This window comes from Patagioenas fasciata, chromosome 1 (genome assembly GCF_037038585.1).
Source record: "Patagioenas fasciata isolate bPatFas1 chromosome 1, bPatFas1.hap1, whole genome shotgun sequence".
Lineage (NCBI taxonomy): Eukaryota > Metazoa > Chordata > Aves > Columbiformes > Columbidae > Patagioenas > Patagioenas fasciata.
Window position 1 is genome coordinate 203,935,260 of NC_092520.1, and position 13,039 is coordinate 203,948,298.

The 13,039-nt window shown below is 39.4% G+C and overlaps 1 protein-coding gene across 2 annotated transcripts in view; it reads right to left on the minus strand.

Annotated features, from left to right (window-relative positions):
* The window catches only part of SEMA3C (semaphorin 3C), a 125,484-nt gene extending 120,874 nt beyond the window's left edge, over positions 1–4,610 (minus strand). The window contains exons 1-2 of one of the 2 annotated variants that reach the window (XM_065837713.2): positions 4,184–4,610; positions 959–1,099 (exon numbers count right to left, since the gene is read on the minus strand). In XM_065837713.2, the coding sequence (XP_065693785.1) occupies positions 959–1,061 (103 nt within the window). In that variant the 5' untranslated portion in view covers positions 1,062–1,099; positions 4,184–4,610. Of the gene's footprint in view, positions 1–958; positions 1,100–3,604; positions 3,877–4,183 lie in introns of those variants that run through there. The other variant, XM_071803485.1, reaches the window with a different exon arrangement.
* Positions 4,611–13,039: the final 8,429 nt, after the last annotated feature.

Here is a 13,039-nt window from a genome sequence, read left to right on the forward strand (position 1 = left end):
AGACTCAAGAGTACACAGTTGTGATTGTGGCAGCAGATAGCAGTTAAAGATACTTACTAGCTATGATTATCTTTAAAGTGATTTTTAAAGACTATTCATAGCACACAGAATTACTTCCATATCAGGACATGACAGTTGCAGGGCACTCCTGGACTTGGGAACCACATAAAGCATCCTAAACAAGAAACTATTGGTGCAGGGAGTAGCAAGCCCTCATGCCTCAAAGTCAATCACAGAAAAGGTAGAGGGCTGAAGAATGCTGAAGCCCCTATATGTAGAGATGGAGAATTTCTGCTCAAATTTAACAGAACTGATAAGCCCAAATAACATATAGTTTGAAGTGGTGGCTAAAATCAGCATTTAAGACAGAGATTAATACCAGAACAATAAACTACCATACTATAAAAGCAATACTGAGGTAATTGCAGTAATAAGGTACTGCTCATCACTTCAGAAGTAAATGCACCTTCCTTTTGAATACATCTGATATACTGTATAAAGTGCTCAAGGAATGATATTTTGCCAAAGGACTCTGCCTTGCTAACTGTCTTGGTAAGCTTTCCGGCAGCCTGATTTTCCGAGTATGAAGTGTTGCAGTTGGGCACTGAATGAAAGCAACTCCAGTCCCTAATAAACTTCCACTACATTTCACGTGCTGTCAACTTTTCCAAACAAAAATTAAGGACAATAAAACTTTTAGTTGTTAGCAAGCCATAATAATGTTCACAATAAAGAGAAGGTATTATTAATTATTTACCTATAGCTACAGTAGCAATGAACTTGATGTTAAAAACCAAAAATCTAATATAGGCTGACAGGTACTTCAGCAACACAAACCAAAAATAATAATTGTAGATGCAGATCAAAAAGCCAATTTCTATTCAGTTACTGAATTTAAGGGGAAGAAGAAAATGTTCAATCATAACATTTGCTTAAGAATGTTTATCTTCTTTCTTACCATTGAATGTTAGAAATACCCTTGCTTGAGGCTGGGAAGATCCTTTTACATCGCTAAAGTAAATAAATATCCCAATCAACATGTGCAGTGCAAGAAATGCCATCTTCTCAGATTTGCAACTTAATATCCAAGAAACGAAACCTGAAAGACAGAGATATCACGTTACTGTTGTTTTACAGCTTCGTGGAGCAAAAACAACACTACAGGAAGATCTGTGTTAGGAAGCTCTTCCAGCTGAAGCCATAATATATGATAACATGAAGGAGGTACAGCATTTCTGGTTTTGCTTTGTACATCTGAAAATGGTTTTATCCAGTGGTCCTCTGTGCTGGCACAAACGGAGCTCTCTGCCTGTTAGTATGAACCAACAAAACCTGAGTTTTGGCTAAGAGAGACTACTGCATGAGATTCAGTTTATTTAAATAAGGACAATTCCACCTGCTGGAAAAATGATTATACTAAATGTCAAGGCAGAGCAAAGCAAGGACAGGAGATAGAGTTTCACAAATAAAAAGCTGGCTGATATTTTTAGATGTCTCTCCTTACTTTATATCATATTTAAGCACTTCTTTTTTTTTTTGTTTTGGTGGGGGTGGGATGAGGATTGTGTTGTTTGTTTGTTTGTTTCAAGACATTTGAAGTCAAAGGTACTTGGAAATGAGCTTTTAGTTTTAGTAAGCTGAGCGCTCTAATAGCCCTCTACATCTTTTTTTTTTTTTTAAGATGAAAACCTGTCTTTACGTCACTAATTTCAAAACCATTGACACCAAAAATATTTCAACATGCTTGAAACTATTAGTCAACATTTGATTTTTGGGATAGCTGTTTTTTCCCCGCATGGATTTCTACAGAGCACTAACAATACCTGGCATTGGACAGGGCATAACACTTGATACTTCTGCTACTTCTACACATCTGTTGAATCTACTTTCACTTTGCAGAGTTTAGCTGCTAAGAAGACTGAGCTCCTCAGAGAATCAGAGAACATCCCAAAACAATCCCATCTTTTCTTAGCTCAGGGAGGGCTTGAACCCACTGGAGTCATTGGAACTTTCCTATCAATTCCAGTGGTCTTTGGACCAGACCCATAGAACCCAGCAGATGTTAGAAGCTGAATATTGCATAGATATAATTCTCCTAAACAGAATCTCTCCAAAAATTATGAAGTCCAAATTTCATCCACCTATGATAAGAACTTTGGTCTTTAGCTCAGCTACAAAAGTGAGAATAAAACACATTATCATTTTAAGCCCATTCTTTTACCCTGCTTACATATATATATATATGTATTATTTTTTTTTCTTTTTGGCATCAATAACCTTTCTACTATACACTTGTTGGTTAATCAGGTGATATATTTGATTCTATGGTAACTGCAAGCACTTTGAAGGATACAAACCCTACAGCTAGAAGAAAGGCTATACGTTTATTTCATGAAGAGTTTTGTTGCCCGCACAATCATCTTATATTTCTTTACCTCAGTTCTGGTCTAGCATTACAGTCACTCCAGTGGAAGCCAATATTTCTACATGCTTGTTCATTCAGTCCCTCTGAGATTCACACCTGTCCTAAAAGAACCAGGCTGTAACCACCATAACATGGCAGGAACCAGCTGTCAGGCAGGGATGACTTTAGGTCAACACCAATTTGGGCTGGATCCACATCACTGACTTAACAGTAAAAGCCTCGTATCTCGTTACTACCTCTGTCATTCCTACCCACTCACTGTAAATCGTTTTGAAAGGCTTCTCTTGGCACGAAAACTTCATACTGAGTTGGGGGTGGGATGGAGGGCGTGCGAGCCAGTGCAGAGAGCTGTAGCCATACTCTAAACTCTCCTTCACGATTTGCTCTGGAGTACTGAGAAATGCAGGAAGATCGAGTAATGCTACAACTCTGCTAATTGACAAAAGCACCAGTGTCAGAAACGTGCCAGCTACAGATCTGGTCTACAGGAGAAACATATCCATTCTGGCTCAGCTCCAAATTATCTCTAAGGGTCTGTTAACTAATAAAATGATAGTTGCAAGGTTTTCGCCAAGAGTAATGTTTTCAACAGGCTGCACGAACTCTAGTATTAATGCCGCTTTGTGGGCTTTAAATTTAAAACCTTGTGACTAGCCCATGGGATATCCTTTAACTAACCCCTCTTCTAACAGAGAAATGCCATTAAATCCTGATAAAATTTCTTTGCCAAGCCAAAAGAAATAGCCAATCATACTCGTGATTTAACAGATGCAATGGGATTAGTATTTTACAGTAGTAGCACTATGCTTTCTCTGCTATAGAGATAAAAAGTCAAAGAAGAACAAGTGTGTGGCTTTCTCTCTTCCCTTAAACGATACTGTAGGAAATAATAGGAAACCTTTCAGCACTCCTTCCCTCCCACTCTCATGCCTCCTGCCAATTCTAGTGCAATCAGTTACAGGAGTGAAACATTGCTACATTTCATTGCTCAAATTGCAGATCTTCACCATTAACACAGAAGTGACAAGCAACTATAAGATTCAAATTCTGAGCTGCATGGTTCCTACCCAGCTGTTAGACACATAAATAATAAATGCATATGGTGCCAAAAAGGTACCTCAGGGGGTCTGACATGTGAGTTACCTATGGAAATAGGTTTAATTTCAGAGATTTACATACCTGGTAGCTGAACACAAACTCATTGCAGGTTTCATTCTCGGTTTGGGCTTATATCCCAGTTCAGAATTTATCTCAGTAAGTCATGATACTATATTCAGCATGTCCTGTGCACATGATCTCTGCTGACAACCCACAGACCTAAAGCCTTGAAAGTACTTCTAAAGAATCTTTTAGGATAGACAAAAAGCAATGTTGAATTACATTTCTGCTTTTATAACCTATTCTAACTGTAAACAAAGCAGCAAACTGCTACCAAAGTAAAGCGGAGAAGTTTTCCAGCCACGGAATGTCGCTTTCAGCATGCTGCATTGCTTTTGGAAAGTCTTACATAGCTTTGCTGTGAAGTGCTGTGCAGGTGTCATCTGCTAAAGGCTGAGTCCTACCCTTAAATGCTGTAAGGAAAATCATTCAGCAGAATAAAGGAAAGAAAGCGTGGGGGGGGGGGGCGGGAAGCCAAACACAGAGTACACTGATCTGGAAAACATTGCTTTAACTATCTGTGAACAGTAGGAAAATTCAACCATCAAACACATTTCACATCTATTACAGCAAAGAAAAAGAACTTTTAGTTATGCTTACCCAGGTATTGGAGGAACCAGTAATACAGATTTTGATCTGGTTTCTATCAGTTTATGGACTCCACTCCTGCTACCACATCATTTTATTTCCAAACTTGGCTCATTGTAGGGGGTAGAAATAAAAAAAAAAAAAAAAAGAAAAAAAAGAAAAAAAATAGAAAGAAAAAGTCTCTCTTCCCGGTGTTCCCGGTGGTTGCAAAGGTACTCCCGGCTCCTTTGTAAAATAATCCGTATAGCTGGACTCCTAACACACCCAGAGCGCTTCTCCCCAGCCCTCAATTAAGCACCTAGGAGTGAATGGAAAGTGGCCGGGCGGGGACGGTGAAGGTTTTGGTTTCTCGTTACAGGCGCTGCCCTCGCCGCCGCCGCCGCGTTAGCGAAGCACCGAGGCCTCGGGTGCATCATTAGTGAGCAAATAGGGGCTGGAGCTCATAAATAACGGCGAGGCCACACCCCGCCCGGCGCGGCAGCCGCCCGGCCCGCCCCAGGCAGCCTGGGGCCGCCGGCTCCGCTCGGCAGCGCGGAACGCCCGCGGGCGCGTAGGGCGCAGCCTGCCCGGGCGGCGCTTCGTTGTGCGGGGTAGGGGAGCACGATACAATCAAAGGCTTTTTAGGGGAACAGCCCCCCCTGGCTTGCCCCTGAGGGTGGTTCCGTGTCGGGTACCCTCCGACTCCCATCTGCGCAGTTTGCGCGCCCGCGGGGCTCGTTAGAGGAGAGAGGGAAACTCGCCGGGAAAGTTTTTGCCCCCCCGTGCGGGCTGTCCCGGAGCTCCGAGCACGTCCCGACGGCAGCGCCGGGGCCGCTGGCCAAGCCCGAGGGAAGCGGCGGTGCCGAGTGAGGGCCGGAGTCCCCGGGAGAAAACCGAGTCCCCGGGAGAGAACCGAGCCGCCGGGGGGCGGCCCCGGGAGAGAACCGAGCTGCCGGGGAGCGGGCGCGTACGGAAGAGTTCGGGGGTAGCGGGAGCTTTCGGGGGAGGCCGGTAGATGTCACTGTGAAGAGAGGGACAGAGGCAGGGTTGTGGTGAGGGGAAAGCAGGTCACATCCAGCCCCGGTCTCAGAGTGGGTTCTTTTTCCTTTTTTTTTTTTTCCTTTTTTTTTTTTTCCCTCCTCTGAATCTGAATAATTTTATCGATTTGAAGCTTGAAAAGAAAAATGAGTGAAGAAGAGTAAGAAAGGAGCGTTGGAGCAGTAGTTAGATCTCTTGTTCAGTCTCCTGACTGCTTCAGGAGTTTTACAACAGGCTTTCAGAAGCTCTTTTGCAGTTTAGGAGACTTGGGGCTGCATTTGCTCAAACTCGTTTTTTTCCCCAAGATACTGAGCTGTTAGTTGTTGCAGACTTCCTGGTTTTGGTGAGGTTTGTGCCACCATGGCAGTCGAATAGCTCTGAAAATTTTACCCAAGGTGTCTTGAAGATGTGCACTGCAGCATAACTCCGTTAAAGACACCAGAATTTTCCACACAACAGTGTCTGGATTCTGAGTTAGGTTTTCTTGAGTTGCCTTGCAAGCATATTCAGTCCTACTCTGACCTGCTGGGTGTAAACTTCTTTTGAGTTAAGATTTCTGCTTTTGCAGGGAGAGATGGTCTCTGAGGCAGTACAGGTTTTATGGCTGGATACCGCCACAGCAATGCTTCAAAGGAGCACATCTCATTATATTCTTGCAGGCAGAAGTATGTTAACAAACAAGTACCCACAATGAATCAGTAAACGCGCTCAGGTTACGATTTTGTTTCCAACTATTACACACTCTTGCTGTACTAACCGAAGCAGTAAATAATACTAATGTATTATAGCCAGAGAGCAGGGAGTAGCCTGAATACAGTGTCTGTACATGTGTATGTCCTTATGGCCTGTGTCTGTAGGCTACTTTTATTGTATTGAATGTCATCTGCATGAGTTAGGGTCACACATATTTCAAAGATTTCAGTGCCAACATAGCAAAGTTAGTGCTTTTTTTTTTTTTTTTCAGACAAGAAATTCCAATATTAGAAGGCACTTATCTCAGAGAACACAAAAGTATGGGATGCTCCATCCTGTGAAATGAAACATCAGATTTGCAACAGATGCCAGAAGAGAAGTTGGTCCAGAATTCTGAAAAACTTGACCATCCTCAGATCATACCTTGAGGATGAATTGGCTGATGCCGTCAGATGAATTAAACTCTCCATATCATTAGTCCTTAAAAGTATAGATGCTCTTTCCGTTCTCCTCATTCACACAAATAAACTATGCAGAAATGTGCAAACATTTGCTGTCCTAGAGAGCAGTCAAATTGAGCCATCAGAGAGATTCTTCTCACTGAGCAGGTAGTGTTGCTTTGAACATGTTGCTCATCCTTGAAATGTGGTGATGTTCAAATGCCTCAGTCTGACAGCAGCAACCTGACAAAAGGAGAAGTCACTTGCCTGCTTTGGAAAATCCCCACAACCAAGTGCAATTAGAGATCACCACACCAAGCAACAGAAGTGAATCAGCTAATTCAATATTCTCCTTCTTGCTGTGGTCTGTGCAGGGTGATTCAGAGGAGAGTGCACAGAAAACCACAAAGAAAATACGAAATAACCTCTCTTTTAGGAAATGTTTGGGAGATGCGTAATGGGTGGCAATACCAGTCAAAGAAAAAGGAGAATGTTACTGTGAGATACTAATACTAAAAATCATAGTGATTCCAACTGTCCTCTCCTAATGTTTTTGCCATAATAAAAATGAAACAAACAAAACTATGATAATTCTACTTTTTATTCTTAAAATTCAGAATAATAGTCATCTAGGTAAGATCGCAAACCCATGCTCCTGATAAATATAGCATTAGAAAAAAACAAAAAGAATGTGCCTAAGCATGAATCAACCTCAGCATTACTAAAAGTCACTTGCTTTTGTCAGTGTTTCTGTATGTATGGACACGGGGGAGCCATCTGGCTATCTGCATTTCTTTTACACATGTGTTTGCTATATCATAGATAAAAAGGTAAAATTGAACATTGAGGAAAATTATGGGGCTTTCCAACACTCCCTCAAGGACTTTGGGTTTATATAATAGCAAATGAACTACAAAGAGACAAATGCAAAACTTTAATCTGTGAGATACCATCACACTCATATATCTGTTAGGCAAAGCAAGAGTATGCTAATTTTAAAAACAAAAAGCAAATTGAAACAAGAATAAGCATGCCATATTGATTTATTTGTATTTAAGATGTGCATATGTGCAGGTCAGAGCATGCTAATTAACTTTAAAAAGCAGTTTGAACTTCACAGCTGGGCTGAGTGAAATGGTTAAAGTTTTACTTTAGATGTTTTGTAATAGCATATATTAGCTTCAAGCAAAACTCATGGAATGGAAATTACTTCTCCAAACTATGAGGTGGGGTTTCAGTATTTGCTGGCATGAATCAGCCGTGTGAGTGAAACGAAAAGTATGCAAGACGCTTGCTTTCCAGGTTGAGCATTTTACAGGATAACACAGGGATGAGGATAAATAAGTTGGACTCTGCAGCCGATTTTTCATCACTCCTATATTACACAAAGCATAGAAGGTACTGTACAATTTGCTTCTAGTTCTGTCTTGGTGCATGTGAGATTCAAAACTAAGTGCAGTTACTCCTGGTTGCATCACATGTCAGGAGGGCCAGGCCCTGGCTCTCAGCTTTGGAGTCGCAGCAGTTCTGGCTCTTGCAATGTGATCTGGGCAGGAAAACCCTCATGGTCAAAACAAACAGACTCTGATTTTGTTGTATCTGTGCATGGTGTTTGCTTCTTACCCAAACAAATCATCCTAATGGACCCAGGCCTAGCTTTGGACCTAAACAATAAGTGAAGCCAGGAACAAGAAAGACAAGAGTGGATTTGGGCGTTTACTTAACGTTTTGGTTTGGGGTTTGGCTCTTTTGTTCTTGTTTTGTTTTGTTTCTCCCCACTTAGATTTTAAGCTCCTGAAAAGTAAAGAGATTATAGGAGGCCAAAAGGAACACAGAAGAGGGAAGACAGAGAAAACAGAAACTAAGATGGATGAAGATGGCAGAGAAGGAAGACAAGAACCTCCTGAGACACAGCTGAATGTTTAAAGACAACATGGTGAAATAGAATAAAATAATTTACTGGACTGGCAACAACTGGTCGTTAAGAAGATCAGCTCAGTAATCAGTTTTTGCTTTGAACACAAGCACAGGCTTACAATTCAAACAAGATCAAATGCAAGCTATTATAAAGGAAAATGTAGTAAAGGCAAGATAAAGTGACGATGAAACATAATCCATTCCTTCTTTAAAAATCAATGGAATTGTTTATACAGTAAGTGTCCAGATTCCAAGTGATCAGAGAAAATGCTATTAACTTCCACTTCCTCTGTCCTCATTTATGAATGCCAAATCACTTTATAGAAGTGCAAGGTCATTAGGTAATCCAATTATTTCATCGTTGTTTATTTTCTTTCTTACAGTTAGAAGAACTGGGGAAAGTGTGAAATATGTCAGCAGTTTATTGTGGGAAAGCTCTTAGGTGTTTGTTTTAAAGGTGTGCTAATATGAATAACAGTTTATATTCTTTTTCACAATAAATAATCCAAAGATTCAACAGATAGTAAAGGTAAAACTACTGGTGAAACCACTGTATGATCAGAGATGGCTTAAGGTCCTTGGACATAGTGTGTCTTGACTTCTCCTTGGCTTACTCAGGTGGGTCAAATAAGGACTTCTCGTGAAGAGTGAGGCTTCCTTTCCAAGGTCAAAGCCTTATAGAACTGCTGACATGTAGCTATGTAACTGACAATGTGTTGTCAAACTGAATTCATCAGTTTGCTTTTTACTATTTAAGGTTCTGTGAAAGTCCATTTGCAGGGGACAATTTGTCTTTTCACAGCTTAAGAAAAATTAGATGCTTAGGAACAGGATCAGTGTAACCACATTAATGAAGCATTATTACCTGTATGAGAACAGAGGAAAACGTGCTCTTAGTTTGATAAAACTCCAGTTGTCTCCAGTCAAACAGAACCAGCTCTGAATGTTTTCCCTGAAAGTCAGTGAGCCAGCACTTCATAGTGACCTCTGTCATTGAACAGACTGTGCTTTCTGTAAGGTCATCATCAAATAAGTACTTCTGTGTCTGTACAAAGGATGTAAGCCAGTTCCTGGTATGCTACCAGGCCTTCATGCCTCCCCTTTTCACTGAGACAACTACACTATTTCTGTTTCTAGAAGAAGTACAGTGTTTTGGTCAGATTTTCCACCTTTTAGCCACAATGACTGAATGAGGTCAGTGATATAACCAGAGTCACTGTGCTTGCACAAAGCTGGGTTTGAGTTTTTAACAAATCAAACAAGTCATCATTATTTTGCAAGCTGATTAGTAAGAATATTTATTAGGAAGACTTGTATGAAAAGAGATGGGTCATTGACGCACCAAGGATGGCTTCAGGCCAAACAAGTTATAAATACAAGAAAACTCAAGTGCATAGAGTATGCAAAAATGTGTAATCTCTGTATTGGAAGTACTTGGAATTAAGGTACTATGGGGTAAGGAACTCTACAAACACACAGGGAAGTAAAACAGGAGTAGTTACAGAGCTTTTTACTCAGACAAACAAACAGACATCAGTGGGGAGGTGAGAAGATTGCTGCAAAACAGATGGGGACGGTGACATAACACTGGGCATCATGGCTGTTTCCAGCACGACACGTCACTCTCCAGCCAGGGGCTTGATCTATTGCTACATGCTACAGGGCTCATAGTACTCAAGGAAGTCCTCTCACTCTGTTGGAAGAACGTTTTGGAAAGGTAACTTGCCAATGATTCAGCTACTTCAGTGTTTGCAGAGCATTATATGAATCATTGGTTTGAAGAAAAAAAAAATTAAAAAAAAGCAGCTTATGACTTTTCCCATTTATCTTGGGTTTGAAGCACACTCCTAGAAGTCTGATTGAATAAAAGTATCCACCCCCCAGTCTGGTCCTGGATAATACACCAACACAGTCTTATTTCCCACCCTCCTTCAAATGAAGAGTAATGACTGCATACCTCATAGTCTTCAATTTGTTTTGTTCTTTGTAAATACAGACTAAGCTTCACTGGTGGTATTTGTCAGCTAATTGCTCACTGCATTTTGTTTGCATGCTGCAAGCTGTTACTTTAGAAGAGGAGCAGAAGGGCCATTCTGCATATGCCTTGTCCTTCCTTAAACATGTCCTGTTGGCCACTGCCCCTATTACTTTCCCTAAGAAAGTTATTATGCAGAAGAAATAACAGTTAAAGAACTTGTGTCTCCAGATGAAAGAAGGAAAAAAACCTTATGAAAAAGGTAATAATTTAAACTACGTATGCCAAGAGGAATGTTGACTGAAGCAATCTGAAAAATGCCCACTTTCCCCTGGAGGTGTCAAGGATCTGTGCCTATGGACCAGAGTACACGGGGCAATGGAACAGGCCCCAGAGATGTCTCCTCTCCTACTGGTCATGGCTATCATAGGAACTGGGATTTTAAACTAGATGTTTCAAATGAACCACTATGACCATTCTTATATTTTCTTTGAGAAACTGAAGTAGCAGTGGTTATTTCAATATAAATCCAAAATACCCTATAATTCCCCCAAGGTGGAAAACGTCAAGATGTTATAAGCTTTAAGTCCTAATTCTTTAACATAGTATAATCTCAGTATCAAGGAAGACAATCTTGCTTCCGTTTCTTAGAGAGGTTGTCTTGTTGTCTGCTATGAACCAAGGCTTGTTTCTGGAATCAGCATGATACAGATGGTGTTGTACTGATGTTGTAGCTGCACTACTGATCATTTTTGTGCTGTGTTATATAGATACTCCTGCATTCTTCTAGGGTCCTGAAGAAGATGAAGCTCAGGTCTTTATTGTGTTCTGTGTTGTGTTCTTGATTGTGTGAACTCTCTTCGTCCTTTGTCACAGGTGTCCATAGTGGGCCTCCAAATGCTTGTGATTCATGGGGACAAGAGGCTCGGCTTTCTTTTTTTTCACTATTAGTGCAACAGACATTTTGAAACGCTCTTAAAAATGATTTTCTGCAGTATATGAAGTTATCATATTTCAGTCATCCAAACCCTTCTTGAAAGCTTCCCCATTGTATTCATTAGAATGTGTTGCATAAAAAAGCATGAGCCTAGTAAGTCAATGTATGTTCAGTGAGGTTTAAGAGAGTCTGCTGACTTCTTTGTACTTTTTTTTGGGCCTCAGGACAATCAGGATCTGTGTTAATTTAAAATAACATTAAGCCATCAGCTTAAAATCAAATTCTAATAGTTAAAACAGAAGGACTGACAAGCACTCATATAATCTTAGTTATTTATTAAAAATATGCTTTGTGCCTATTATTTAATTTATTTATTTAATTGCCCTCTCAAAGTTAGCACAGCATCCATGGGAGCACCTGATGCATGAAAAATACAGCATCAAATAATCTAACATTGTGAATTAAATCCCAGAATCTTCCATCATACTGAAAAGTTTCTGTTGCTTTAACTTCATTCTAGGTTTCTTATTGGAAGAAACACAATTTAAAAATCTGTCTACCTGTATTTTTTTCTTAAACAACATAAACATTCAACTAAATATTTATCTATTTATTTTAATCTTACTCTCTCCAGAACATGTTAATTAAATCTTTATTTGAAACTATTAGCAGTAGTTTGTTATAAGACAAGAAGGCAAAAAAAAATCTATAATTTGGATGGCAACCACAATGCAGTATCTTCTCCATAATTACATCTTTACAACTTAAAATTAATTTATTAATTGTCAGTTATTCAAAGTCAATTAGGAGGAAGAAAAGGCAAAAGAAAAACACAGAGTAAAATCAAAATGTTTCTTGAGAACTTTGTTATTTAGTATTTTGTTATTGCTAACTTTTAAAACACTTAATTTGTACTACTTCATGCAAGCTTATCTTAATGTACTTCAAAAGTATTGTGAAATTTGAGATAAACATTTTCAGTAATATTTCACCACAATCTTGTCTGTTTATTTCTTACAATTTACTTATATTACAAACACTTCCAGAAATCACTTAAATCCTTTGTTGTCAATATCAGTAAATATATATACATAATATATGCTTGGTCTTTGCCTTATATACGCTCATTTAATTTAACAATTGGCAAAGAACATTCATCAAAATGTTCTAAAACTGAGTTCCATATTCTAATTGTTGAAAAAATACTTAGACTGGATTGTCCTCTCAAATATCCCGAAGTGGAGCAAGTATAAAGAAAAAAAAAAAGTTAGTATAACTCATTATGACTGTAATCATGGACAACCTATTTTCTTTTTCCTTATTTTTAATTTCCAGGATAAGTGTGGGTTTGTTTGTTTGTTTGTTTGTTTGTTCGTTTAATTTTCTGAACATAAATTCATAATGTAAATTATATTAGACCAGATTAATTTTGGGGAATCCCTAGGTTTTGCCATAAGAGGGCATTATTCATGCATTGAGAATAGAAAATGCATCTTAAGATAAGCACATATGTTCTAAGAAATGACAATTCTTTACACTCAGGCACCAAAGGAGTAAAAAAGATGAATCCTTCCATAATTAGGAACATGTTAAATGGGTAACTGGGACAGGCATAGTTCACTATCTTTTTTTTTTTTAAACTGGGTAGTCTGAAAATATAAGGGAAGACCAAAGAAGAGGCAAAGTACTACTTTGGGAGTTTAGAAATTACCACAGAAGAAGACAAAGCCAGAAGTTGGTGGTTTGACCTATGGATACAATTCAGAAAGTATGCCTGGGCAGACTTAACGTTAAGCACTTGTTTATCCTCTCCATGCAAATGGAAGTTTAAGTTACATCCAAGTGTTTCCCTTGAAACAAGCAGCAAGACAGCAAAGATGAGGCCTTTA